The sequence below is a fragment of the Chelonia mydas genome, chromosome 1 (genome assembly GCF_015237465.2).
Source record: "Chelonia mydas isolate rCheMyd1 chromosome 1, rCheMyd1.pri.v2, whole genome shotgun sequence".
Taxonomy (NCBI): domain Eukaryota; kingdom Metazoa; phylum Chordata; order Testudines; family Cheloniidae; genus Chelonia; species Chelonia mydas.
Genome location: NC_057849.1, coordinates 245088427 through 245116055, shown reverse-complemented (window position 1 = coordinate 245116055; position 27629 = coordinate 245088427). Strand labels below are relative to the sequence as shown.

At 46.0% G+C, this 27629-nt stretch overlaps 1 protein-coding gene across 2 annotated transcripts; it reads right to left on the bottom strand.

Moving 5' to 3' along the window:
• Positions 1-1273: 1273 nt before the first annotated feature.
• DENND11 (DENN domain containing 11) lies at positions 1274-27629 on the bottom strand. Of its 2 annotated transcripts, XR_006289055.1 has the most exons (10): positions 27375-27629; positions 12918-13017; positions 11563-11721; positions 10571-10724; positions 10098-10236; positions 9415-9546; positions 8976-9126; positions 8381-8449; positions 4322-7207; positions 1274-4288 (listed from the first exon to the last, which is right to left on the bottom strand). XR_006289055.1 is itself a non-coding variant. In XM_037878954.2 (9 exons), the coding sequence occupies exons 1-9, from the start codon at positions 27583-27585 to the stop codon at positions 7012-7014; spliced, it is 1311 nt and encodes a 436-aa protein (XP_037734882.1). In that variant the 5' UTR covers positions 27586-27629; the 3' UTR covers positions 1274-7011. The 2 variants fall into 2 exon arrangements, 1 of the variants encoding a protein (XP_037734882.1); XM_037878954.2 differs by having other exon boundaries at positions 1274-7207.

The following is a 27629-nucleotide window of genomic DNA, read 5'->3' as shown; positions in this document are numbered from 1 at the left end:
GGATCGGGGCAAAAATTGGGGATTGGACCTGCTTTTTAGGGGGTTGGACTAGATGATCTCCTGAGGTCCCTTCCAACCCTAATATTCTATATGATTCTATGATGTCTTACTGTATTGGAGGGCGGGAAATACTTCTGTGACCTCAGCTTATGCTCTTTAAGTGTGGGAACTGAAACTGTTAATTTTATTGTAACTAGTGTAACTTTAGATACTGAAGACCTTCCATAAGGAAACCTCCTGCCTAGAGAGCATCCTGCTCCATTCATATTTGAATACCATCTCTGCAAAACAAACCCTTTGCTGGTTCCTTGCGTGGTTGGCTTTACATTTTGAATATTTATCTTCAAAAAATATTCAGCACCACCAAGTTCTACTAGGTGACACTCTATAAAATTAGCCCTTTGATGCTGTTTAGGTGCATTGCTTTCTAATAAGTTTCTCCTTTTTGTTCTTGCAGCAGCATAGCACATAAAAAGAAGCATTGAACTGGCCCTTTTATCCCATTCCTTATTGTATTCCTCTCCTTTTCAAACTTGAAGGGTCACTGTCCTTTCTTAGTAGCTGCCACCTAATTATTTTTGTTTCTCTCTTTACAGTGACTGAAATGAAGTCATTGCACTGATTAATGTTCTTTTTCTATCCCTTAACCCTCTGAATATTCCTAACAGTTTATGTATTCTGGGGGGCCTGGCCCTGTAAATTGAGAAAATCAGTCCTTGGTTTTGGTGATTAGTCCTGCAGTGTGTAACATGAAGGTTAAATTGTCCCTGCTAATACTCATTACTTTGTCTTTGTTTGTATTATCACATTACAGGACCTTGGTAGGAAATCCATCCGTGCCTGAATGACACTTTTGCTGCTGCCTTCTCTTTCCAAACATCACTGCAGCAACATGCTTTTCAGTGTAAGGGGCCAGGCTAAGGAAATACAACTTTTCACTCAGGTTGAGGCCAAATTGAATACTGCCCATTTGAGACCACCCTACCTGAAAGAGCTACACCACAAGCTGAGTGGTATTTTTCTATCACTTTCCTTCTCTCTGTTGTATAAATTGCTATGCCTAACTAACTGTAGGTGCTATGGAAAGTGAGGGTGTGGGGTTTGTTTTTTTTTAAGCTTGGCTACTTATCACTCCCCCCATGTTATACAAACAGGAGTAGTTGGGTTACAGCATTCAGTGAATTATCAAGGCTTCCTAATGCTTTGAGTTCTGCTTTCATCATGAACCCGTTAGGCATAATTGTAGTCCCAGGACAGAAAAACAAGAAGGAAGTCATGTTAAAATGTGAGCTTTAATAGTTTAAAAACAAATGAAATTGCTGTTTTGGTGTGCAAGTTCCTCTTGGCCCCTCTGTGGAAACAATTCAGCCTTTAAACGTCAGTGCTCCTCTTCTCACTGAGAAATACAAGCGTCACTATACCCATGCACGCTGCTCTTTTGCAGCTTAGTGGTTGCTCTGGAAGCCACTAACAGTTGAGGAAATAACTCCAGCCTTCCTCAAGCAGTACTCACCAGTCTACTAAACCAGGTTGCTCTAACCATCCATTTGGTAAATAAGGAAACTGGCTGAAAACCCCCTGCAGAATTTTACTAAATCTGGGACCCCCTTTTTATTAAGACAGCACAGAGAAATAGTGGCCTAGTGGTTAGTGTACAAGCCTGGGACTTGAGAGAGCTGCACTCAATTCCCTGTCCAGTACAGACTTCCTAGTGGTAAAGCAGGGTAATAACATTTCCCTTCTTCACAGGGCTGTTGTGAGCATACACTAAAGAATAGAAGCTGATCATGCTATGGTAATAGGGCTATTTAAATACCATTGATAGACAGAGCTATGCTATTTCTCTGTCCCAGAGAAATAAATGTACCCCTTTCAGACTGTAGGCACTGCGGGACAGACACATAGGCTATGAGGGGAGAGGCTGTTCTAGATTTGCTTGACAAGGGGAAGGCAACAGGTGAAAGTGATCATGAAATGGTAGGAAGGAAAATAAAGATAATGGATTTCAAGAAGACAGACTTTAGCAAATTCATGGAGTTGGTAGGTAAGATTCCCATGGGAAGCAAGTCTAAGGGGAAAAACACTTCAAGAGACATTAAGGGCACAATATTCCACTGCATAGGAATGATTGGAAGCATAGCAAGAGGACACCCTGGCTTAACCAGGAGATTGTCATTGATTTGAAACTCAAAATAAAAGTCCTACAAAAAGCGGAAACTAGGTCAAATTATGAAGAATGAATATAAACAAACAAGTATGTAGGGACAAGATTAAACTAGCTATGGACAAAGGGTAACAAGAAAACAATACATTAGAAGAAAGAGGAAGGCCAAGGAGAGGGTAGGTCCATTACTCAATGAGGGGGGAAAAACAGGAACAGATAATGTGAAAATGGCAAAAGTATTAAATGTTTTGTTTCAGTTTTCACCAAAAAGATTAGTAGCAATAGCACGTCTAACACAGTGAATGCCAGTGAAAATGAGGTAGACTCAGAGGCTAAAATAGGGAAAACAAGTTAGATGTCACCAGGGCCTGATGAAATCCATCCTAGAATACGCAAGGAGCTGACTGAGGAGAGCCATTAACCATTATCTTTGAAAAATCATGGAAGAAGGAGGGAGAGATTCCAGAGGACTGGAAAAGGGCAATGAGAACAACCCAGCAAATTACAGACCAGTCAGCTTAACTTCAGTACCCGGAAAGATAATGGAGCAAATAATTAAGCAATCAATTTGCAAACACTAAGAAGATAAATCCATGCTGTTACTTTTCACCTTGTCATCAAGAACAAATCATGTCAAAGCAATGTAATAGCTTTCTTTGACAGGGTAACAAGCCTTGTGAATGGGGGGTGAAGCAGTAGATGTGGTATATCTTGTCTTTAGTGCAGCTTTTGATACCGTCTTGCATGACCGTCTCATAAACAAACTAGGGAAATATAACCTAGTTGGAGCCACAAAAGGTAAGTGAATAACTAATTGGAAAACCATTCCCAGAAAGTAGTTATCAGTGGTTCACAATCAAGATGGAAGGGCATATCAAGTGGGTCCCACAGGGATTAGTTCTGGGTCTGATTCTGTTCAATATCTTCATCAAATGATTTAGATAGAGTACACTTATAAAGTTTGCGAACTATACCAAGCTGGGAGGGGTTGTGGGTGCTTTGGTGAATAGGATTCAAATTCAGAATGATCTGGAGAAATGGTCTGAAGTAAACAGGATGAAATTCAAAAAGGACAAATGCAAAGTACTCCACTTAAGAAGGAACAATGGATTACACCAAGAGTGGGCAAACTTTTTGGCCTCAGGGCCAAATCGGGGTTCCGAAACTGTATGGAGGGCTGTTATGGCTGTTATGAGGGGATCAGATGGCATGCAACTACAAATGCTAACAGCCAAGGTCACCTTAAAAAAACCTAAAGGCACCACTTTAAAGGCAAAGTACTTTCAAAATTTCCACAGAAGAGGATTTTCCACTAGTTCCCAATTACAGAAAGACACTGTCACATCTTGCCCTCCTTTTAAATCAAAACAATCAACAAACAAGCTTTACTGTTAAACACGTTCTCCTCCTCTGCCCCCACCGCCAAAATACACTCCTCAACCAAGATGTTCTAGCTGCATTGTTTAAAAAAAAACCCAGAGCAGCAAAGCACTACCCAGGGTCGCAGTAATTCTCAAGTATTGGCTTTTGAAGGAAGAGGGGAAGAATTCAGATCCATGTTGGCTGTTATGCTAGGAGGAAATTGAAGACAAAGCACTATTGCATATAAGGCAGAAACCAGTAACTGCTTCCTTAGCAATTCTTAACCAATCCCTTACCACACTGTTGGGTCGCACACATCTACCCTAAGGCTGCAGAACTACCACTGCTTTCACTACCAAGAAGCCAGGCACGAGGAGGAATTACTTCAGAGAGCCAAAGCAGATGACTCACAGCACTGCCTCATATTTAGGCAGCAAATTCCCTCCAACAGGGTAACAAGGAGGCCCTTTTTGTTTGGATACTTCTCACCTCCTGCAGCATCTGCCTTTCAAGGGAGACTTATGGAAACCGGATTACACAGGAGAGCAGACAGGCTACAGCTATCGAGCTGGGATGCAAGACAGCCGATTCTTTTACCCTAGCTATGCCATTGCTTTGCTGCTGCTCCTTTATCCTCTTCTGGCAATGCCATCTGGTGGAGCTGGTTTTCTGACAGCACATGAACACACAGCCCTGCTACAGCTCAGAAACATGTTCGAAAGACTCAGGTTGCAGAGGGCTGTAACTTTCCAAGGATACAAACTAAATGCCTGCTCCTACTCAGATCAACAGAACTACTGACTTCAGTGGGAGCAGGAGAGGGCCCCCACAAGCTGATCAGAGCAAAACTCCTAGGCAAGCAGTAGCGAAAAGGAGCTAGGTGATTCACATTTCAATGCCTTTGTTTATGCCTAACAGGTTACTCAAGCCCTAGTAATGCAAGTCTGCCATACCGTCCTCCTTGCAGAGAGAATCTTCTTTGGGTGGGGATGGCTAGAGAGATAGAACCCAACAGAAATGAGGTGGGAAGGCAGAGTCAAATGTGGATTGTATTGGGCGATTCTGCTTGAAAAAGAGGTCAGAAGAAAAACAAAACAAAAATCAAGAAAAAGCCTTCCTCAGAAGTGACCTTTTAATTGCAACCAGCTCTGTTCAGATTCTTCCATCTGTCACACCCTAGCCTTGTTGGGAGAATTAATGCAATACAACTGCAGAGGATACACAGCAAAAGTAGCAGCATGTTTTTCTCTGGTAGGAAAGTAGCCAGAGCCCAGGAGAAGCAGAGAGAAAAAAAAAGAGTCCACTTTGCTCACCCAGCACTTGGAGCCTGTGAAGTGCTATGTATTATACTAGTTAAACTAGCACTAGGAGGGCCTTGATTTGCCTGTGCCACATCCTTTCCCTTCCCTCAACATCAAGCTCTCTGCTCCCTTGGGTTAGGAAAGACCCTGAATCTCAAGCAAACAGCTGAGATGTCTGCTGGAGATAAACTCCATGGAGAGATGGAACGTGCCTGCCTCTAAGCACCTCAAAAGGCACGGACGCTAAATCAGTGATGCAGTGCAGGAGATTCGTTGAGGGGGAGGTGTGTGTAAATAAATATATGGGTTAAAACAAGGAACTGGGGGAATGTAGGGTGGTCAGGCTGAACCCTATCCAGCAGCAAAATCCAGAAGAAAGAAGGACTGGAGTGTCCACTCTGCTGATGGCAAGAAACACTTCCATAGTAGCTATAGGGCTAGAACATGAAATGCTGGATTATGGCTTACAAGAGAGCCACGATGCTGAAATAAGGGTAGGGGAAAGGGCAGCTAGATCATTATGGTCCCAGTTCAAACAAGGTACTTAAGCATAAGCCTAACTTCCAACATGTGAGTAAACCTACTGAAGTCACCAGGACAGGGCAGTCAGTGGTACTGCCTTGCTGAATGAGGGCCAGTAAGAACATCAGGTGCTGCAAGGCAGCCAGTTACTCCTAGGACTTAGCACCATACATTCAAGTGTTGCAAGGGGAGGAAGGCATGCTGAACACAGCCAGCCTTTCACAGGAACAAGCAAGGGGCCCTATGGTCCAGCCAGTGGTCACTGGCCCACACCCGTTGCTGAGGAGTGAGAAATCCTAATGCTGAGGAGAAGCAGAGCTAATTGGCAGGAAGAAAAATCTGATACTTTGACTCCCCCCCACCAATACACACACATCCTCATTTCCTCCTCTGGCAGCTGAGTCAGAAGAGAACTCCAAGCCACAAGGGAACTCATTGCAAATAGGAAGGCCAGCCAGGCACCAGGGCTACAAAAGGTATCTCTGACTGAAAAATAAGTGGACTGTCCCATTGACAGCTGCCTGACAAAAGATGATCCACTTAACTGAATGCCCAAGCAGAACAATAACTGGTAGGTAGCCAGGGCTAAGCACAAACAGATACAAACTCATGGCACTGGGAGAACAAAACAGGAAGCTGGAGTAAGTAGCAGACCCTGCAGAAAGATTCTGCCCGTTCTGTTGCTGAAGTTAGCCATGAAGGAAGGGCTGATGAGGAGTTAGAGCCAAGCATTTCCCACACAGCTCTATCAACGATGCTCAAGCCTGCCCTCAGAAGAGACTGCAAAGCACAGCAACTGCAGGGTGCCGTTGTGATATTGGTCGCTGCTCAGCAGGAGCTACCTGGACACTATCCTGCTGTTTTAAAATCTTTAACCAAAGCAGGATCCATGCAACTAATAAATAAAGGAGGAGTTAGGAGACACCAGGAGGTGAAGAGCTTCTCTGTTCTGCTGCACTCCTGGCATGAAACGGGGAGGGTAGGCTCGGCTCGAGATAACTCCACCTTTCAAATGCTGGAAGTGAGACTGTAACCCCTTCTACCATCCCATAATTTAAAGTGATCACGTGATCCTGTAGCGCATCTAGTCTTAACAGTTTTCTTCTGCCATAGATGGAGTCCAACCACCATCCCCAACTCAACTGCTGAAAAGGTGGGCAAGTGGGGTGTACAGAGTCTAATTTGCATAATTAACTGTCCCCAGTGAGACACACGGTAGGGTGGAGGATGTTGAAAAGATTGGGGAGCACTGTATGATACCCAGTTGGAGGGGACATTCTCCACAGTCAACTCCTGAAGGCTCAAATATACGTGATTCCACATTGGTCCCCATGAGAGAAGGTGCTTTCCCTGAAATCTCCAGCGCCTCACAAATCCAGACTAGGCCAAAAACAGTTGCCAATGTCAACTGTGAGGGTTGATGAAAAGGTGCCATTGCTCCTATGGATATCAGGAAAAAAACAAACCAAACCTTGAGCAGTCAATCCTGAAGAAAGGAAAATAAAATCACATTGTTTAAAATTATAAATACTCTTCTGTATAAAGTTATTAAATAAATGAGATCCTTCCAGTGACTGTGTGGTGAGTTCCAGTGATGCTCCTAAGCAATGTTCCATAGTCTATAAAAAGCCATCGCTGCTCCCTGTCTCTCTTGTCCTCAGTTTAAGTGCAGCAGGGGTTATCAATGACTAGCATGACATCAATGCCATACACTTCCAGCAGGTCCATTAGGAAGCTTCGGTCACCTTGTGGGTCCAGGCCCATGCCCCGGGCATGGTCAGCTGTCAAGGTCTTGTCCTGGCTAGCTGACACCTCCATCAGTGTCTGAAATATCCGATTGTTCTGCTCCATGAAAAACCTGCAGGAGGACACAGCCAAAAGGGAAGAGGAGATGGGAATGAAAAGAAAAATGGAAGACAGATTTTCTACACCGTTCCCAGAGTCCCACTTTAAACATTCCTACCTTCCTTGCACCATGGTATTGCACAGTCCTGACCTTTGTGATAGGTCAGTAACAACTTTTACTCAACAGGCTTCAGGCTGGCTTATTTAAGCTAGGTGCTGACTCAACTAACACATTTACTGTGGGGAGTAAAAGACCAAGTGTAAAAATCCAACATATGTCTTCCCCTAATACAGTAGGGGAACTGAGTGGACAAAAGCACCAAGCCACTACGCTGACCCAAATGATTTCTCCATTACCTGTTCTTGAGCCACCAGATTCTAGCTATGACTAATCTTCCACACCAAACAATGAACAGAACTTGGAGATGAAAGCTCGATTGGCCACCACCTGCATCCCCTTTCAGGTACAGCACTGTTCCTGGTCCCATATCCTCTCCAACCACAGTCTAATTTTAAATGACTCGAGTAACGAGGCTCCCCCTGTGCACTGTGGCAGGCTGTTCATAGTCCAAAGCACCTCAGTCTTGGCAAGCCCTCCCTAATATTCACCCTCAATTTTCCTTTAGACAATTTCATCGCATTACTCTCATGTATATCCCTTTCCCACCACAGGCATGAGCAATAATAGTCCATGGTGAAGGGTTCCATAGGAGGAGCCAGCATCTCCTTAGTACTTCGGCTGCCATGTATTTCCTCACAGACTTCAGGAACCGCACAAGCATGACCCAACCCTTCACCCCAGCCTCCTCTGAAACTGCCACACATGTAACCGCCCAGCCAACAAGCAGAGGCAGTTTGCTCCCCACAGCCAGAGCACCATCTGCATCTCAACAAGCTGTTTAGCCTGCCCCAGCATAGCCAGGAATTCTGAAGAGGGTCAGAAGATGCTGGTGTTCTAGAAATCTCTTCCATTTCCAGCCCATGCTTTATGGGTCTCCATATCCCCTCCAAACACTTCCAGCCCCCCAAACATCTCTATTTGCAAGCTAAGCTAGTGTGATATGAAACCAGTGAGACAACGACTGGACCCCAGGCTGTCATTGGTGCATAGGCCCTCAGTGCGAAACCACACTTTAAAGACTCCCCACAGCCTGGTTGTTATTCAGTGGTGCAGGGAGCAACTCACAAGATAAAGAGGTCCTCTTCACACGAGCTGCAGTCCTCCTCCACCTCCTGAGAGTACATCAACATCTGCCTGGGAGAAGGGAGGCAAATCAAACGCATGTACAAACAACGAAACCCACAGCAATAGCAACAGTATTCTGACTGAAGACATCACCATTTATTGGAAATACAGATACCAAAACCTTCATCTTTAATCTATAGGTGGCAGAAGAGTCCCATAGACAGGGCACTTGGCTGGGAGTCAGGAAATCTGGATTCTACTCCCAGCTCTGCCCCTAAACCCATTGCATGACCCTGGGCAAAGTCACTTCATCTCCGTGCCTGTTTCCCTTCACACCCTTTATCTACCTCGTCTATTTAAGAATGACAGGGACAGGTTACTACTATGTGTTTGCACAGTGCCCAGCACAAAGGTGACCTGATCTCAGCTGGAGTCTCTAGGCCCTGCTGTAATACAAACAGCCACCATAAAGGTGTTGAATGAGAGGGTCAAAAGAATGAACCAAAGCAGCAAGAAATCAGGAAAATGAAGACAAGACAATTCAGAGATCGAGATACTGGTCCCATCGCTCCACCACTCAGGTCCCCTCCACTACCTCTGGTCATTGAGCCGCCGGTATTTTTCCTTGTCGGCACTGTTAATCTTCAGGAGCGGCTGCAGGTGCTCATGGTGTGTCTTCACATTCTGGTTATCCACATAGACATCGTAGAGATCTCGCTTCTCCTCAAAGATCTTTTCCGTCGTGCCTGCCGGGACCAGAGGGAGAGGGAGATTTTCAGACACTCTCTCTTGCTTTGCTGTTCGATGAGAACAAAACACAGCCACACCCAGGCACGTTACAATCCAGTCTTTGTTGGGTGAGAACAGGACCTGGCCATACCCACGCAGGTTAAGATCTCTCCTCTTTTATTTCACAGTATCTCTCACCATCAGGAGATTTTTTTCAGCTTAAGTTCTAAAAGGTACCTCCTGACCCATCAGAGATTGCAGCTTGGGGTGAAGCAGTAGGGAAGGAAAGAAGCTGTTGTACTTACAGGCCACATAAGACACTTCAGTCTCCAGCATTTCTATGTCTGCCACATTCACATAGAAAAAAGGCTTAGACTCTGGAACGGTCCCCCCAATGCCAGGCAGCGAGACATTGGCTAGGCAGCAACAGCAATACACTGCAGGTGAGAGAAAGGGATAACATGATGCCCACAATATTCCCTCTGAGTAGGGTCCACAGTGCCCCCTCCTTGTTTCTCTTGTCCCCATTTGCCCCAAGTGCTCCTTAACACACAGTGTTCACAGCACAGCGTAGTGGCATCTGACTGACACTGAAATGCTTACATTTCCCTCTGACTCTCCCATTGGGCAACACATTATTTAAATTCTTACTTAAGTTCCTGCGGAATGTTTAGACATTATCTCCCCCTACACCCCGCTGCTTGGTGGAATGAAAGTCAGGCAACAGCATCTGGTGCGGCCACACAGAAACAAGAGTTCAGGTTCATAGCTCTTCAGACCAACAAAGCATGCTTGCAAGAAGTGGGGGAGGGGAGCCTCCGGGTTGCCTTGCAAAACCCTGCCCATCCCCTTCTCTAGCAGTGGGCTTGGGAGAACGGCACTGCATCCTTCCGTATCAGCGAGGAGGGGTGTGTGCACATGTGTAAAAGTCACTGTCCTTCAGGCGTGGGAAGGCAGAGGTTTGAGGGTTTTGACCTTGACTCCGTACCTCTATAGCAGACAACTCCTACTGGCGGTGGTGAAAATATCAAAATGCGCTTGCGTAGCAGAGCGAACTTCCAGAGGATGAGGATCTGCTCTCCAAAGAACTTAATGAACTGAGACATACAGCCTGCGGGGTGTGTGATCTGAGGGCCAGGGGAAGAGAATGGCTTGTGAGAGATGCTACAGGAACACACACAGATGCTAAATACAGAAGCAGAATATGGGAGCAAGTTGTAGATACACACCACCCAGCGCTTGTAACACTAGATGCGTGGGAGCAAGAGCAGCACACTGCAACGGTGGATAGCTGCTGCCTGAGTAGCTTAGGGCTCAGCCCACGAATGCTGAAATGCATGGAGAAAACTCCACTAGCTTGGCCAGCAGAGAGACTTGCTATACGCAAATTAGCTAGTCCTATACCCATCGGGAGCATCAGTGCACTGCATGTTCATACAAGCTGGACAGCGCCTGCCTCACCTTCATCTCTGGATACATGTATCTGTGGATGGAGGGCAGCCAGTGGACGGGTGGCTGAGAGCTGGAGGTACCCTTGCCAGCAGGGAGAACCCCCTTCTTGTCATCATAGAACGCCTCTAGGTGGGAGTAATGCCCTGGCATCTCCAGCTGGTGTCTGGAAAAGACAAAAAGTAGCAAAGGTTTATGGAGTCCACAGACCCCAGGGCCCGTGCCCATAGCCACATATGTCTCCTAGTCCGAGATTCAGCCTTGGGTGCCTCAGTTTTCACAGGCTGTGGCACCAGCATCATGAGCATCTGTATCTTTCAGTGCATCCAAGGAACCTGGGCAGGGCTGATATGGTCAGGCAGGACTCTCATACTCCATGCATGGTAGAATGGATCCTGGTTTTTAACATTTAGAACAAGTTCAAACAAGATGGTGTTTTCCTGCAAGTCCTCTTTTACCCTTACTTAATTCCCTTAGCAAGCTCTGATCCTGCAGTCCCACTGGACAGCGCTTTTCATGTAGACAGCAGAAGCATGCATGTAGCCAAGAACAAAATCTCACTGTTGGCTCTAAAAATATTTCAAGAAACCTTTAGCAAATTGATGTTTTAAGGAACAGGAGGGAAATCAACAATTACTTTTTTCTAATACCTGTTCAAAACAAGCAATTCTCCAGCAGATTAAAAAAAAATTACACACTGAAGTGGTCCTATATTACTAACTCAAGTTTAATTTCTTTCCTCCATCATTATCTTCATTTCCTGTAACACACACACGGAGAAGTACTTTTTCCTCGGAAAAAGGTCTTAGTGGGGCAACATTTCAAAGTCTTAGCTCAAAGCCAAAACCTTATTGCACATTCAGGGAAAGTTACCTTTCAAATGACACCCAACCTGATGTTCAGTGTAGCCTGGGAAACCTTCACATCCAACCATCCACACAAACGTTCAGACCTTTCAGTACAGGTGCACAGGCAGCCAATCCTGTATCCCACAGACAACTTACCGGACCTGGTTCTCCAGGAAGTGCATGTATCTATAGAGCAGGGTGTACGAAGGGGAGAGAATCCCCACAGACTTCATGCGGGCGCCACGCTCTAATTCGCTCTCCACAGGCATGTTTTCAAAGCAGGCCAGGCCGAAGCAGAGCCCTTTCCGGAAATAACTGGGGACAAATGTGCAACAAAAAATAACTAGAAAGGGGGAGAGTGGGAAGAGAGGCATATACATGGCAAGGTATAACAAGCAGATCCTAGGAAGGGCCATCAAAAATATCAATTCCCCACCCCCTTCATCTCCTCCTGTGCACACAGGCCTCTGCCATTTTAACCAAGTCTTCTAAATCTATTGCATGGTCTACATTACACGGCATTCAGAAAGCTGGCAGCCTCCGGTGCCTCTCCTGCCACTAAAAGCCAGACCTTTGCTAGCACTGGTGCAGTGGAACCTGTGTCAGCAATGATGGGGAAATTTTCAGAAGAGAGGCTCGGGTAGAAAGCCAGGCCCAGGGAGCATAACGTCATGTTTCCAAAGAACAGTGAGGATAACACACCACACTTTATAAAGTAAGTGAAACTAGCTGTCATAACAATGGCCTGTTTGGCCCCCAAGCCATCTCCCAGGCTTGCAGAGAATGGAAGCATTGCAGATGAAACACCTCCTCTGGCCAAGCAGAGAGTGGAATCTACAAGCTCTACAGGGAGCAGCTGTCGGTCCTCCTTGGCCTAAGGGAGGCACCACAACTTGGGGCCCTTGAGAGCAGAGAGGGGAGGAATACAACGGGAAGGGCATGAACCAGAATTCCCATTAGGAGGAGGGAGGGAAGAGGAAGTGAAATGGGGACAGGACATGATCACTACTCAACATCTGAAGGAGACATCCAAGTTTTTTTAAACATGTTTTCTTTTGTGTTCTCTCTTAAAACCACAAACAAAAAAACCTCCCGTTCCCCCCAGTTTTACTCTTTTCCATCTGGAAAAGAATTTGCCCCATCCCCACCACGTGGCCTGACTGCGGATATTCCTAACAGAGCCTGAAATTAGCAATTCTGTTAGCTTCCTTGTTTGTTCCTGCCTCATGCGTTAGTGTCAGTACCTCTAGGAACCAGGTCTGCTCTTGTTGGCAGGCTGGCCACCACAGCAGAAGTCATTATACTTTAGGACCTACATAAATAGCAGATGTTTGATGCAGCAGATGCTAAACATCTGGAAAATTCACTCCAAAGCAGCTAGTTTTGTGACAAGTCAATTTGGGAGGCCTTAGTTGATGGGCAGTGCTCATTTTTACTGCTTTGGACTAAGGGAGGAGGACGTGTGTGGCTAAGGAGGATGGGAAGGAGCAGCGCAGCACAAATATACTCACATGAAATCCGACTGGACTTTGTGCGACCCACTTGCCATGGATTTGAACTCAACACCTTCTAAGTCAATGTCTTGGGGCAAACACCATTCCACCATGTTACCTGTGGGGCAAAGGAGCAATAACTTTTCATTGGCATGGAAAAGGGTCCCACACTCTACTAAAGATAAAGCAGCAACAAATCAACAGCAGTCAGGTTTCAACCACTTGGGTACCAAGGAGCAGTGCACTGATAACACTATTTTAAAAGGCAAGTTTTTGGAGCAACACAGGGCGGTGATTACATGGCATTACAGTGAGATGGGTCTCTCCAGTACCTGAGACAGAGCACAAATGCAACCTTACCACACTCCATGTACTGCCTGTGAGACAGACATGCTGCATTGACCACCAGTACATCGCATGAGCCTCAACGGTTATTTCGGAACCTATTTAATGTCTTGCAGACTTGCCCCTCCAAGCCTTGCCAGGCAGCAGCCAGGTATTGGGTCAGGGCAGTGAAAGAGGGGCTAACTCTACTGATGTTTGTGCTGCGTGAGTTCTGTGGACAGAAGACTTCAGTCTCCAAAGCTGAGAATCTGATCCCTCTCCACAGCACTGTAGTGCAAAAGCAGAGCAAAGGGAAGGATGTAATGTTAAATAGCCAGGCATTTGGTAAGTGCATCATGTTGCCATGATAAAATCTTGGATTCAGAAAGGATTTTAGAGGAAATCTGTTCAAGAGAGGAAAGAAGCACAGAATCATAGGACTGGAAGGGACCTCAAGAGGTCATCTAGTCCAGTCCCCTGTAGGCTAAGCAATAACTAGACCATCCCTGACAGGTGTTTGTCTAACCTGCTCTTAAAAATCTCCAATGACGGAGAGTTCACAACCTTCCTAGACAATTTGATCCAATGTGTAACAACCCTGACAGTTAGGAAGTTTTTTCTAATGTCCAATTTAAACCTCTCTTGCTGTAATTTAAGCCCATTGCTTCTTGTCCTATCCTCAGAGGTTAAAGAGAACAATTTTTCACACTCCTCCTTGTAACAACCTTTTATATACTTGAAAACTTATGTCCCCTCTCAGTCTTCTCCAGACTAAACAAACCCAGTGTGTTCAATCTTTCCTCACAGGTCATGTTTTCTACACCTTTAATTATTTTTGTTGCTCTTCTCTGGACTCTCTCCAATATGTCCACATTCTTCCTGAAATGTGGCACCCAGAACTGGACACAATACTCCAGCTGAGGCCTTATCAGCATGGAGTAGAGCAGAAGAATTACTTCTTGTGGTCTTGTTTACAACACTTCTGCTAATACATCCCAGAATGAGGTCTGCTTATTTTATTTTATTTTTTGCAACAGTGTTACACTGTTCTCCACTCATATTCAGCCTGTGATCCACTAGGACCCCAGATCCCTTTCTGCAGTCCTCCTTCGTAGGCAGTCATTTCCCATTTTGTATGTGTGTAATCTGTTACTACTTCTTAAGTGGAGTACTTTGCATTTGTCTGTATTGAATTTCATCCTATTTACTTCAGACCATTTCTCTAGTTTGTCCAGATCATTTCGAATTTTAATTCTATCCTCCAAAGCACTTGCAACCCCTCCCAGCTTGGCATTGTCCGCAAACTTTATAGGTGTATTCTGTGTGCCACTATCTAAATCATTTAGAAGTCAAATCTCCAAGAAGAATGGAAACTGGACTCCCTCTCCTTTCTGCCAGGCTCATGAAGGGGTATTAAAAAGCCCAGGCCAGAACTTTGTATGTAGATTTATGGCTAAAAGTGAAAGCGTTCTGATCACTACTGGTAGGGAGGAGTGTACACATACCACACGGTAAACTGTAGCACCGGCCATGCTCATGTCAGTGGAACCTTACTGCTTAAAAAAAGATATATATATAAAAATACATGCACGCCACATATGTGGCCATGATATTCGTGTGAAAAACTCAAGTACTGGGTTAACAAGTTTGTTGTGTACCTTTGACTGCTTCACCTGCACTCTGCCAACAAATCCATCTTTGTCAAAGCTTCTAACATTCCAAGCCTCTGAGCAAATCAGCTGGCTGTATTTTTTAGTACATAAAACGTTGTTACAAGAAGGATTTCCTCCTTTTCACTAGTCCAAGGCCCAGTACATGCAATCCTCAGTCCTAGACCTGTGATATTTTCATGGTTTGATAGCCCACAAACCATCACGTCTACAAACCACAGGACAGCTGGTATTCCACCTCACACCCAAAGTGTGGGTGTGGAGACTCCACGACCACGCCTATCCTTCTTGATGGCTCTGCTTGGGCAATGGATCATTTCTCTGGAAACCCATTATCTTCCTTGGTAAGACTGGTCAAACAGGAATCTTAAAGCCAACGCCCTAATACAGCTTCCATGGAACACCTCTCAAATTAATTAATATTTTAAGAGCTGACTGAAATGTTTCACAGATTTCCCAACCTCCTAACTCTACAACACAATAATTGTTCCAGCAAATTCAAAAGTGCACAGATATAGAAAAGATTAAGACTGAATAAATTGGCAACTATCACCCCAACAAGAAAAAGTTTAATGCCTGAAATAGAAAAGAATAACTAAGAAGTCTGATCTTGGGGTGGAGATAAGAGAGAATATTTTTTTAGATGAAAGATGATCCATATAAAAAGACAAAAAAATATTACAAATCAATCTAATCCTAAACTCTTTCACAACAGATTTGTGGGCTACACACAGATTTTGGATCAATACAAATATTCAGGGATGAGATTTTTCCCACCAAAAGTTATACTACAACAAGGCCTAGCGTAGACACAGTTATACCAGTATGAAAGCACCTGGTATCAGTATAGTTTATTCCCCTTCCCAAACACTATACGTATTTAACAACATCCACACTGGGGATGTGTGTGGGAATACATCACTTTATAGCAGTGTAGTTAAAACAGTACCACTTGTGTGTTTAGACGAGGCCTTAGACTTGGCCATCACTTTGAGAAACAAGAGCCTAAAATTTGACACCTATATAAGTAGCTGATTTTCAAAACTAGCTGAGCGCTCAGCAGCACCCATGTGGGTCAGTAGGAGCTGTGGGGTGCTCCACATTTAAATAAGTGCCTAACTTTAGGTGACTATTGCTGAAAATCCTGGCCCTTCTTTGTATTTTACATATTGCACAAAGGAGGGAGCACAAATAATTCTATTTAGCTACTGGAATTTAGTAGCCTATTTTTCTGCTCAAGTAGATAGTGTTTCCAACAGGTTTTGGGGCCTGGTGATACAGCAAGTTAATGACAATAACAGCAGAGATTTCATGTGCATCCATTCTGTTCACAGATGGGGAGGCCAGTCCTAGGCTGTCTTGTCAGCAATGTCATCACACAGCTAACGTAAAGTTGCTACAACCAAGCAAGGAAGTGGGGATAAGGGAGAGCTTTTCCATTACAAAGGACTCTCTGGCAGAATCTGGCTGACTTGAGTACAAAGGGGATTTCTCATTTTATGATGGTAACGCCCCGATTCCCCAATCAGGGCTCTACTGTGCAAGGTGCTGTTAGGGAGACCAGACAGTGTGAAAAATCAGGACGGGGGTGTGGGGGTAATAGGTGTCTATATAAGAAAAAGACCCCAAAATCGGGACTGTCCTTATAAAATTGGGACATCTGGTCACCCTAGGTGCTGTACAAATACATACGAAGACAGAGTCTTTATTGATGTACATGTGCCTTTTCGGCAGTGTACAAGGCTGGCAGAGGAAGCCACTATGATAATGCCTGTGGTTTGTATTTAGAGTTATATGTAGCCACTTTTTAAAATGTATAACTGTTTTTAAAAAGACACGAGATGATCCTTCCCTGAAGAGTTTAAGGAAGTAGACCAGAGCTCCCTCAACCACAAGTTGTGGTTAGCGCCAAGTTCCCAAGTTCTCCCGCAGGTTCCTCTTTCAAACACAATTGAAAGTCTAATGCTCAGAATGAATCAACTACTGATCTTCAGCTGCAGAGTTAATAGTAATACGTTATCGTTCCACAGCACCTTTCAGCCGAAGTACCTTCAATTAGTTAAGCCACAAATATCGCTGCGGGGGTTGGCAAGTATTATTCCCATTTCACAGATGTGTGAACAGACAGAGGTTAAGTAATACACCCAGTTCCACAAAGCAGGTCAGTGGCAGAGCAAGTGGAACTAGAACCCTGTCTTGTGCTTTAAACCACAGGAGATCACCATGCTCACACCTGAATAAACTCATTCAGTTGCACTGTTTTCTAGGATCTTCCATTAAAAAAAAAATTAGCCACCAACACCTGTACTCCTGGGCAGTCACTCTCACCACCTTGCCCTGTGCGACGTGGCAGTCACGGAGCAAGCAAAGAGATAAAAATCAGTCAGGCGAGACGCTAGAGCAAACAAAGGAGCGACTTTTCCCACAGGTACAAGCTTAGCTGCCGGCAGACAACAGGGAGGGGGAAGGGAGAAGCCTCTGTGAGAGCAAGAAGCCTATCCTGCTCCCTGGCCATGCACAAAGCAGCTCCCAGGCTGGTGAGGAAGGACTTCCCAAGCATCATCCAAACAACTTGAACTTTAGAGCACAATGCGAGGCTTTAAAGAGAGAAGCTCGCAGGTTTCTTGAAGAACTTTTGTAAGCCATTCGACAGCACCAGGATAAGTCAGAAACAGCATCAGCAGCTTCTGGAAGGAATGGAGCCAAAAAAGCTTCCCTTGTAACTTTCTGCACTACCCCTCTTATTTTTGGATGCTCCCAGAAGCTACTATGACACCAGCATTTAGCCTCTTTAATAAAGTAACCATCTGTTCATGGGGATGGCGGCGGCTGGGGGGCATCACACCCTGACATGAAGATCTATATGTTAGTGAAGACACTTTTAGATCTATACACTCCCAAGCAGTATCTGCAACACAACACTGCAACGCTGTGCTAATGCCTGAGAACCAGAAAGTGAAACTGAACATTTTTTGGAGAATGAAAGAAATACAAAAGAGAAACAAACAGCTTAATAATGGTGAACTGGACTTTTTTAAAGCAGTTATTGGTTCACTTGTAGGCCTAATCCTGCAGTTGCAGGACCAGTAGTCTGGCCACTCAAAGCTAGCTGAAAGACTAGGGCCTTCGCAACCTACAGTGTTATTAAGAACACTACAGACTTATATCGGTATAATAATTACATTGCTCAGGGATGAAATCCACATCCCAGAGTGACATAGTTATACCGACTTAACCCCCATGTAGACAGTTCTGTCAGCAGAAGAGCTACTGGATCTCAGGCAAGTGGATCAACTTCACTGACGGGAGAGCTCTCTCCCATCGACTTAGACCTGCTCTATACGAGAGTTAATTACGTCGACCTAACTCAGTAAACGTCTACACTAAAATGTAGCTCCCACTGATGTAACTCGCCCACTACACTGACATAACTACTCCACCTCCATGAGAGGCATAGCACTGAAGTCGATGTAATTATGTCGATGCAGTGTCAGTGCAGACACTGTGTTACTCACATTGACTGTTACTGCCTTTCAGAAACAGTCTCACAATTCTCCAAGTGCATTGGACATGCAAACGTGATTTAATTACTGCGATGGCGTACATCAACATAACTTAGGTCGACTTAATTTTGTAGTGTAGACGTGCCCTTAGAGTGTCTTTATTAAAGCAATACAATGGTACAGCTGCGCCGATGCAGCATTTTAAGCGTGGGCTTCCCCTACATCTCAAACTTACTACCAAGATAGTTAGCTGCCCACCATGATCACATAAGTAGTGAGAGACATAATTTGACCTGCTCCTATTTCTTTTAGAGATTGGCATCTGGAAACAGGAATGGGGCAGCCAGCACTGTGCGCAACATTCCAAGATGCCAAACATTGACAAGCTCGATACAAGTGCCTCTCAAAAAATGCGAGACTGTATCTCTCTTTAGCCTGGACTTCCCACAGCAGCGCTTCTCTTTATCTTGTCCCTCCTGTGTCTATCCTACAGGTGAGCCCTATCTGGACTCCTTGCTGTTTCTGGATACCCAATAAAGCCACACAAAAAACACCTTTTCCCCTTTCCAGCTGGCAGGATGATCAGCTGTGGCTTCTCCATTTGGGTTTGGATTTTGGTGATCCAAGCATTCACAGCCTCCAGGCTTAATTACCATAATTGTCTCTACCTAGGTATGAAACAGCTGATCTTAGAACAGTTCCTGGTGGCGCAGGACATAGCAACCCATCTGTTCAGCAAAGCAAGCCTCTGACAGCACATCGCCTCCAGTGCTCTACTGTTCACTAGCTCATGGAATTCCAGGTCAAATTCTATATTTCAGTCTTCACCTTTGGAGCAAGACAACAACCTTCACGTGATGCTCCTGTTAAGTGCTGGTGTTTCTCGTGTTTTGTGCAAATTCACGAACGTACCAATGTTGTCGACTGGCCACTGGACGTCATTTTACCGACCTCCCAGTGAAAGTAGCAATGATTATATTTCCCCAAACCACCCTTTTCAGGACCAGAAAAGAACAGTTGGGCCAGTCCTCCAAATATACCAACTTATAGAAGGGATGTCCATAGAAAAAGCGGATTACGTCTCTAGGACCCTCAAAGACCATCACATTGGCATCATGGACCTCCAAGAAACCACTCAAAAGATGACGACAAAGTTACCAGACATAAAAACTCATGGGGGGAGGGGGGGTTGTTCTACCATCTGTCTGACATTATCAAAGACATCCTCCCAGAGAAGCAGGCAGGATTTCACCAGAGGAGGAACTGCTGTGACCAAGTAGCTTCACTCATCGGCCACACTGAGACAGGATTCCAACAGAAGCTGAAGACAGGAATCACCCTTGTTGATCTGTGCTCAGCATATGACACCAGCTGGAGATAGGACCTTCCTCCTCAAGGTCTCCCACGTCATTCACTGTCGGCAAACGATCCGCCTCTTGGCAGCGATGACCAGGGACCACTTGTTAAGGTACACCTTAATGGCCAGATCAGTAGACCAAGAACTCTTCAGTCTGGCATCCCTCAGGGCTCTGTCCTGGCCCCGATACTTTTTCATCTTTACACCATGGATATACCAGCAATGGAGTTGAGGAAATTCATCCATGCGGATGACATTGCCCTCCATACCATCAGCTGCACCCTAACCCGAGATCTTAGCACAATGGCTAATTATTTCCAATGCTGGAAACTTAGGCCTAACACGAAAAAAACCATGGTGACCATTTTCCATCTGAACAATAAAATGACTAATACCAAACTCGTGGTGCAGTTCTGCAGCGAGAGCGTCAGCCATGAGGCTAACTCAAAGTATCTCGGTGTTACATTGGACCAGAGTTTAACCTTTCAACAACACCTCGAGAACACCCACTATAAGGTCAGGTCTCATGTCGTGCTTATCAGAAAATTGGCCAGAACATCATGGGGCTCCAGTCCACGGACCTTACAAACCACAACAACTGCCTTGGTACATTCTGCGGCTGAATACTGTGCGCCAGTGTGGTTTCACATCAGTCACACTAAACGCCTTGATACTCAACTCAATAATGCCATGCGCAAAGAGTCAATTTGAGTATTCCTGACACTGGTCGACTGGCTCCCAGTCCTATTGCATATCCAGCCTCCACAGATCAGAAGAGCTGCCCAGACATCTCACTTTCTCAACCATGTCAATGCAAACACGAAGATCCCGCTGCATGATGACCTGCAGAACCCTCCAAAGACAAAATTAAAATCCTGCAACCTTCTATGGATCCGCATCAAGACTCTTACACTTAACTTTGATGCTGAGGCTAAATGGAGAACCACAGGGAGTGTTTTGACCACGCAAAACAAACAGCTCGTTGTTGACCCTGTCAAGGAACCACCAGGTTTTGATTTATGTTGGAAAGACTGGTGCAGATCGAATCAAATCAGGACATCTCTTGGGAGATGTGGACAAACCCTCTTTAAATGGAAAATGAGGCAAACACCTGTATGAGACTGTGGTCACCAGGCACAAATGATTGAGCACATCATTTCTGAGTGTCCATTTGTTCTTTCGCCAGGGGCCTGAAGGACATGCAGCAGCTCACTGCTGTCGCAAAGTCCCTACTATCAGATCTAGATATAAGTTTGTAATTGTTGTTACCTCCCCAAGCCATACGAAAGAAGAAGTCTTCGCCGTCAGAGTCCTCCATGGGCTTGGCACAAGTTACCCAAGGGACCAGCACACCCTGCGTGGTCATGATCTCCCATGAGAGCCAGGTTCCTGTGGCATTATGGGACTGTCAACCTCAAGAGCAATGCTTGTGCACGCAGGAGACCAAACTTTCTTGGCTACTGCCCATAACTTATTCCCAGAAGAGGTCAGGATACACAGAAACTTTAGCGTATTCAGAACAAAAAGCAAAACTTACTTCTTTGACCCAGCCCTTCTGCATAGCCACCCTAGCCCTCTCACACAAAGCCACAAGAAGCCGGTCACTATCTGAAGTGTATGTACAAACATATACATAAGTGATGGATGCTATATAAGACTCTAGATCGAGGCAGACAGAACAGCAGCAGAGCATGTGTGAATGTATTTGGCAGGTATGCACTGACCTACCAACAGGAAGTTAATAATGGACAACAGCAGATGCAGTGGTGGGCTATCAACGAAGGGGTTAGCATTTTCTGTAATCTCAGTGTCATGATTCAGCATTGGTTACTTAGGTCAATAACAGAAGAGAATTAATACCAAGTTTGTGTAGGACTGAGCAAGATCGCAAGTGCGTGATGAAAGACAGTTGAGAGATAAGTTCACCACTCCTCGGGAAAACAACATTAATCTCTTAAGCATCAAACAAAAGAATCCAAGTCGCCTGTGCAGACAGAACTCAAGACAGGTATTACACCAATAAATATGTAGCAGAGCTGTGATTTGTTGGGTACAGTCAGCATAAGTCAGGAGGCATAGATCAGCGTTCATGTCGCACTCCCCGTCAATACCCAGCCCAAGCCGGGGAAGCTAATGATCCAACCAGTGGACCAAATTCGGTGATGAATCCTGGTCATGGGCCATCTGAGGCACGTTACGCATACACTAAGAAGAAGCAGCACAAGTCAGTGCTCTACATGCCCATCAAGGGACGTAATTTACCTCTTCCATACAGACACTATTGCTAAGGCTAAGATTTTGTCACGGATATATTTAGTAAAAGTCATGGACAAGTCACGGGCAATAAACAAAAATTCATGGAAGCCCGTGACCTGTCCCTGACATTTACTAAAAATATCCCTGACAAAATGGGGAGGGAGGAGGGTCCAGCACCCACAGCTGCCGGGGCTTCAGGGTCCCACCCACTGCACAGCAGCTGGGAACTCCGGGGGACCCCAACCCCCACAGCAGCTGGCATCTCCAGGGCCCCCTGCTGCCTGGGTGCTGCAGCCCAGCCCCACTGCCCCAGGGCTGACGCGGAAAAAGGACACGGAGGTCTCTGGAAGTCACGAATACCGTGACATCATCATAGCCTTAACTATTGCTACTAAACCTAGTTTTCTAAAGTTATTTGTTGTAGAGAAGTATGAAGAGTGATTGTTTTCCCCCCTTTGAAAAGTTGCATGTGAACAATAGAGGTCAAATTTGACCCTCTCCTTACATCCCATTTTCAATATTTCCCTGTGAATTATATTGTATACGTGGAAGCACTTTAGTACAACCCTCCACAGCAGATAAAACCAGCACCAAAACCAAGAGGTACTGGTTTGTTACCCGCCATTACCTAGTACTTAAAAGTACAGCTGGAAAGTAGTCCAGCTTCTGCAGAACCACTTTTCACTCTGTGTGCCCAACTGCCTACTCACAAAATGGCAGAGGAGTTTTAGGAAAAACTGAGGTTTGCTTAGGGAGACTAATCATATTTAACATCATACTTATTTAGAGCACTAAACCCCACCCCCTTGATTATTATACTGTGGGGTCCACTACGCTGACGTAACACCACTGAGATCACCTATTTTGGCTGCACCTTAAAGAAAGCCACTCCTGCACTAACAGAAAATTAAATCCTAGTGCTAACCCCTATTTCCCATCTGCCCTCTTCTCCCAGTTACTTATTCTGATGTGGCAACACACCTACCTACATACATTCTCCGCCCTGCCTCCCCCCATGCCGGATGTGCAGAATCAGTAAAAAGGCAGTGAATCTAGTGAGGATGGAAGTCAAAAATCTTGAATTCTTATCCCAGCTTTGCCACTGACTTCCTGCATAGTCATCAGACAAGAGAGCCTCTATAAAAATCTCCCCACTGTATTTTCCACTGCATGCATCCGATGAAGTGAGCTGTAATTCACGAAAGCTTATGCTCAAATAAATTTCTTAGTCTCTAAGGTGCCACAAGTACTCCTTTTCTTTTTGCAGATACCGACTAACATGGCTGCTACTCTGAAACCTGTCATTATGCAAGGCACTGAATTTAGCCGTATGGAGTGGAAATCTATCAACTTCATGAAAACACTTGTACAGATACAGACAGACATCATCTTCCTTTCCAAATGCAAACAGATGGACATCATACCAAAAGGACTGAAGATAAAAAAATCCATTACAATCTACATACCACACACTATGCTGACAGCTTGTGCCACACACTCTCAAAGAAACTGCGGAACCACCTGATCAACATCCTCTACAGCAACCAGGGAAAGATTAAGAATGAGCTCTCAAAAATGGATACTCTCATAAAAAACCAACCTTCCACACAAGCTTCCTCGTGGCTGGACTTTACAAAAACTATACAAGCCATTTACAACACACACTTGCTTCTCTACAAAAGAAAAAGAACACTAAACTCTATAAACTACTACATGCCACAAGGGGCCACAACAGTGGTTCCCTTAACCCACTCAGCAATATTGTTAATCTATCCAACTATACTCTTAGCCCAGCAGAAGAATCTGCCCTATCTCGGGGCCTCTCCTTCTGCCCCTCCACCCCCACGAACATTATACAGTTCTGTGGTGACCTAGAATCCTGTCTCCGACTCAAGGAATATTTCCAACACACCTCTGAACAACATACTAACCCACAGAGACCTTCCTACCAACGCTACAAAAAGAAGGATTCTGGGTGGACTCCTCCTGAAGGTCGAAACAACAGACTGGACTTCTACATAGAGTGCTTCCGGCGACGTGCACGGGCTGAAATTGTGGAAAAGCAGCATCACTTGCCCCATAACCTCAGCTGTGCAGAACACAATGCCATCCACAGCCTCAGAAACAACTCTGACATCATAATCAAAAAGTGACAAAGGAGGTGCTGTCACCATGAATAGGTCGGAATATGAACAAGAGGCTGCTCGGCAGCTCTCCAACACCACTTTCTACAAGCCATTACCCTCTGATCCCACTGAGAATTACCAAAAGAAACTACACCATTTGCTCAAGAAACTCCCTGAAAAAGCACAAGAACAAATCCGCATAGACGCACCCCTGGAACCCCGACCAGGGGTATTCTATCTGCTACCGAAGATCCATAAACCTAGAAATCCTGGACGCCCCATCATCTCAGGCATTGGCACCCTGACAGCAGGATGGTCTGGCTATGGAGACTCCCACCTCAGGCCCTACGCTACCAGCACTCCCAGCTATCTTGAAGACACCAGTGACTTTCAGAGGAAACTACAATCCATCGGTGATCTTCCTGAAAACACCATCCTAGCCACTATGGATATAGAAGCCCTCTACACCAACATTCCACACAAAGATGGACAACAAGCCATCAGGAACAGTATCCCCGATAACGTCACGGCAAACCCAGTGGCTGAACTTTGTGACTTTGTCCTCACCCATAACCATTTCACATTTGGGGACAACGTATACCTTCAAATCAGCGGCATTGCTATGGGTACCTGCAAGAGATCCACTTCCTGGACACTACAGTCCTAATAAACGATGGTCACATAAACACCACCCTATACCGGAAACCTACTGACCGCTCTGCCTACCTGCATGCCTCCAGCTTTCATCCAGACCACACCACACGATCCATTGTCTACAGCCAAGCTCTACGACACAACCGCATTTGCTCCAATCCCTCAGACAGAGACAAACACCTACAAGATCTCTATCAGGCATTCTTACAACTACAGTACCCACCTGCTGAAGTGAAGAAACAGATTGACAGAGCCAGAAGAGTACCCAGAAGTTACCTACTACAGGACAGGCCCAACAAAGATAACAACAGAACACCACTAGCCGTCACCTTCAGCCCCCAACTAAAACCTCTCCAACGCATCATCAAAGATCTACAACCTATCCTGAAGGATGACCCACCACTCTCACAGATCTTGGGAGACAGGGCAGTCCTTGCTTACAGACAGCCCCCAACCTGAAGCAAATACTCACCAGCAACCACACACCACACAACAAAAACACCAACCCAGGAACCTATCCTTGCAACAAAGCCCGTTGCCAACTGTGTCCACATACCTATTCACGGGACACCATCATAGGGCCTAATCACATCAGCCACACTATCAGAGGCTCGTTCACATACACATCTACCAATGTGATATATGCCATCATGTGCCAGCAATGTCCCTCTGCCACGTACATTGGCCAAACTGGACAGTCTCTACATAAAAGAATAAATGGACACCAATCAGACGTCAAGAATTATAACATTCAAAAACCAGTCGGAGAACACTTCAATCTCTTTGGTCACTCGATTACAGACCTCAAAGTGGCAATTCTTCAACAAAAAACCTTCAAAAACAGACTCCAACGAGAGACTGCTGAATTGGAATTAATTTGCAAACTGGACACAATTAACTAAGGCTTGAATAAAGACTGGGAGTGGATGAGTCATTACACAAAGTAAAACTATTTCCCCATGTTTATCCCCCCCCCCCCCCACCTTCCTCACACATTCTTGTCAACTGCTGGAAATGGCCCACCTTGATTATCACTACAAAAGGTCCGTTCCCCCCCCCCCCCCCCCGCTGATAATAGCTCACCTTACCTGATCACTCTTGTTACATGTGTATGGTAACACATGTTCTCTGTGTATATAAAATCTCCCCACTATATTTTCCACTGCATGCATCCGATGAAGTGAGCTGTAGCTCACGAAAGCTTATGCTCAAATAAATTTGTTAGTCTCTAAGGTGCCACAAGTGCTCCTGTTCTTTTTTTTCTGTACTTGTTTCCTTATCTGTACTACTCTTCTACCTATTTCACAGGAATTCTGAGAGGCTTAATTCCTTAGCGTATGTAAAGCACTTGAGATTCCTAGAAGAAAGGCGCTATAGATAAACAGAGTGTTATTAATCTGCACAGGTCCCATGATGAGGAAGGGAAAGTAACACCAAGATCTCAAAGTTGCATGAAGGGAAGTAACTAGCATTTTGTTGCATTATACTTGGCAAATATAATGCAAGTCACAGGAAAACAACATGCACGCTGGGGAAGTGGTCAGATACTGTAGTGATGGTGGCTATGTTAATCACCATCTAACGCACTGTATGTACAGCGAATGACTGTTTGTAGACAATGTTTGGTGGGGGAGGCTTCCATGACTTGCCTCACCTCACTACCAATAAATACCTATGGGGAAAACAGGGACACGCAGTACAATATTCTCATTTGAGAGAAAGCTGCAGAGACCTGCCTCAAGCTCATCACCAGAATACAGAGTACTGAAGTGGGGAGAGGTTCCCAGGGCTTTTCCATCACCCCATGAAGATCACTGGGTGATGGGGAGGATTTAAAGAGGAGGAATGTAGCAATCTTTTCTGAAAGAGGGGGAATATAGCAGTGTTTTCTGGGAACCTGCTGCCCCCCCCAACTCATCACAGTGATGATCAGGCTGCTGAGCCAGGGAGGAGGGAAGGGAGAGAGTAGGAGAGAAAGATTTCCACACGGTTTCTCTCTCATCCCCCTGTGGGCCTAAGCACTAGCTGTGTGAGGTGTTCAGTAGGTCTCTTGAGAAGGGACCTGTTGAGGCCTTCCCCACTCATAACAGCGATGGCCAGGCTGCTCAACCCGAGAGTGGCGGGGCAGGAAGAGGAGCAGGATTCCCAAGGTGTCTCTCATTCCCTGCAGACACACCAGGGGGCTGGAGGATAGAAAGCAGAAGGGAAAGTGGAAGCGAGGGGAGGCAGTGTTTTCCTGGGGACCTGCCGAGGCTTCCCCAACTCATAACAGCGATGACCAAGCTGCTCAGCCTGGGACCCGGGGGGGGGGGGGGGGGGGGGGGAGGGGAGGAGGAGAAGCGAGATTCCCAGGGTGTCCCTCACCCCCAGCAGGCGCATCACCGGGGTGGGGGTCGGGGGGGGGTCAGGAAGGAGACGACAGGGGGCAGCAGCGTTTCCCTGGGAACCTGCCGAGGCCGGCCCAGCTCATCACAGCGGAGCCCGGCCGCTGAGCCCGGGGGATGGATGCGGTGGGGGGGGCTCCCGCGGCTCCCCGGCAGCGCACGGCGGGGGCGCAGCATCCCCGCGGGCCGGGCCGCCCTTACCGGAGCGGGGATCGAAGGTGACCACGAACACCGCCACGATCTGGTCCGCCTCCGCCTCCGGCCCCCGCGGCAGCTCCCCGGGGCCGCCCCACGCCGCGCCGCCCCCCGGGGCCAGGCTCCAGCCGCCCCGCTCCGGCTCGGGCTGCGGCAGGGAGACCGCGGGGCCCTCGGCCCAGAAGAGCAGCGGCGCCTCGTCTGCCGGCTCCACCATGGCCTCGGCCCGCCGACTGCGCCGCGGAGAGCCGGGCGGGCGGC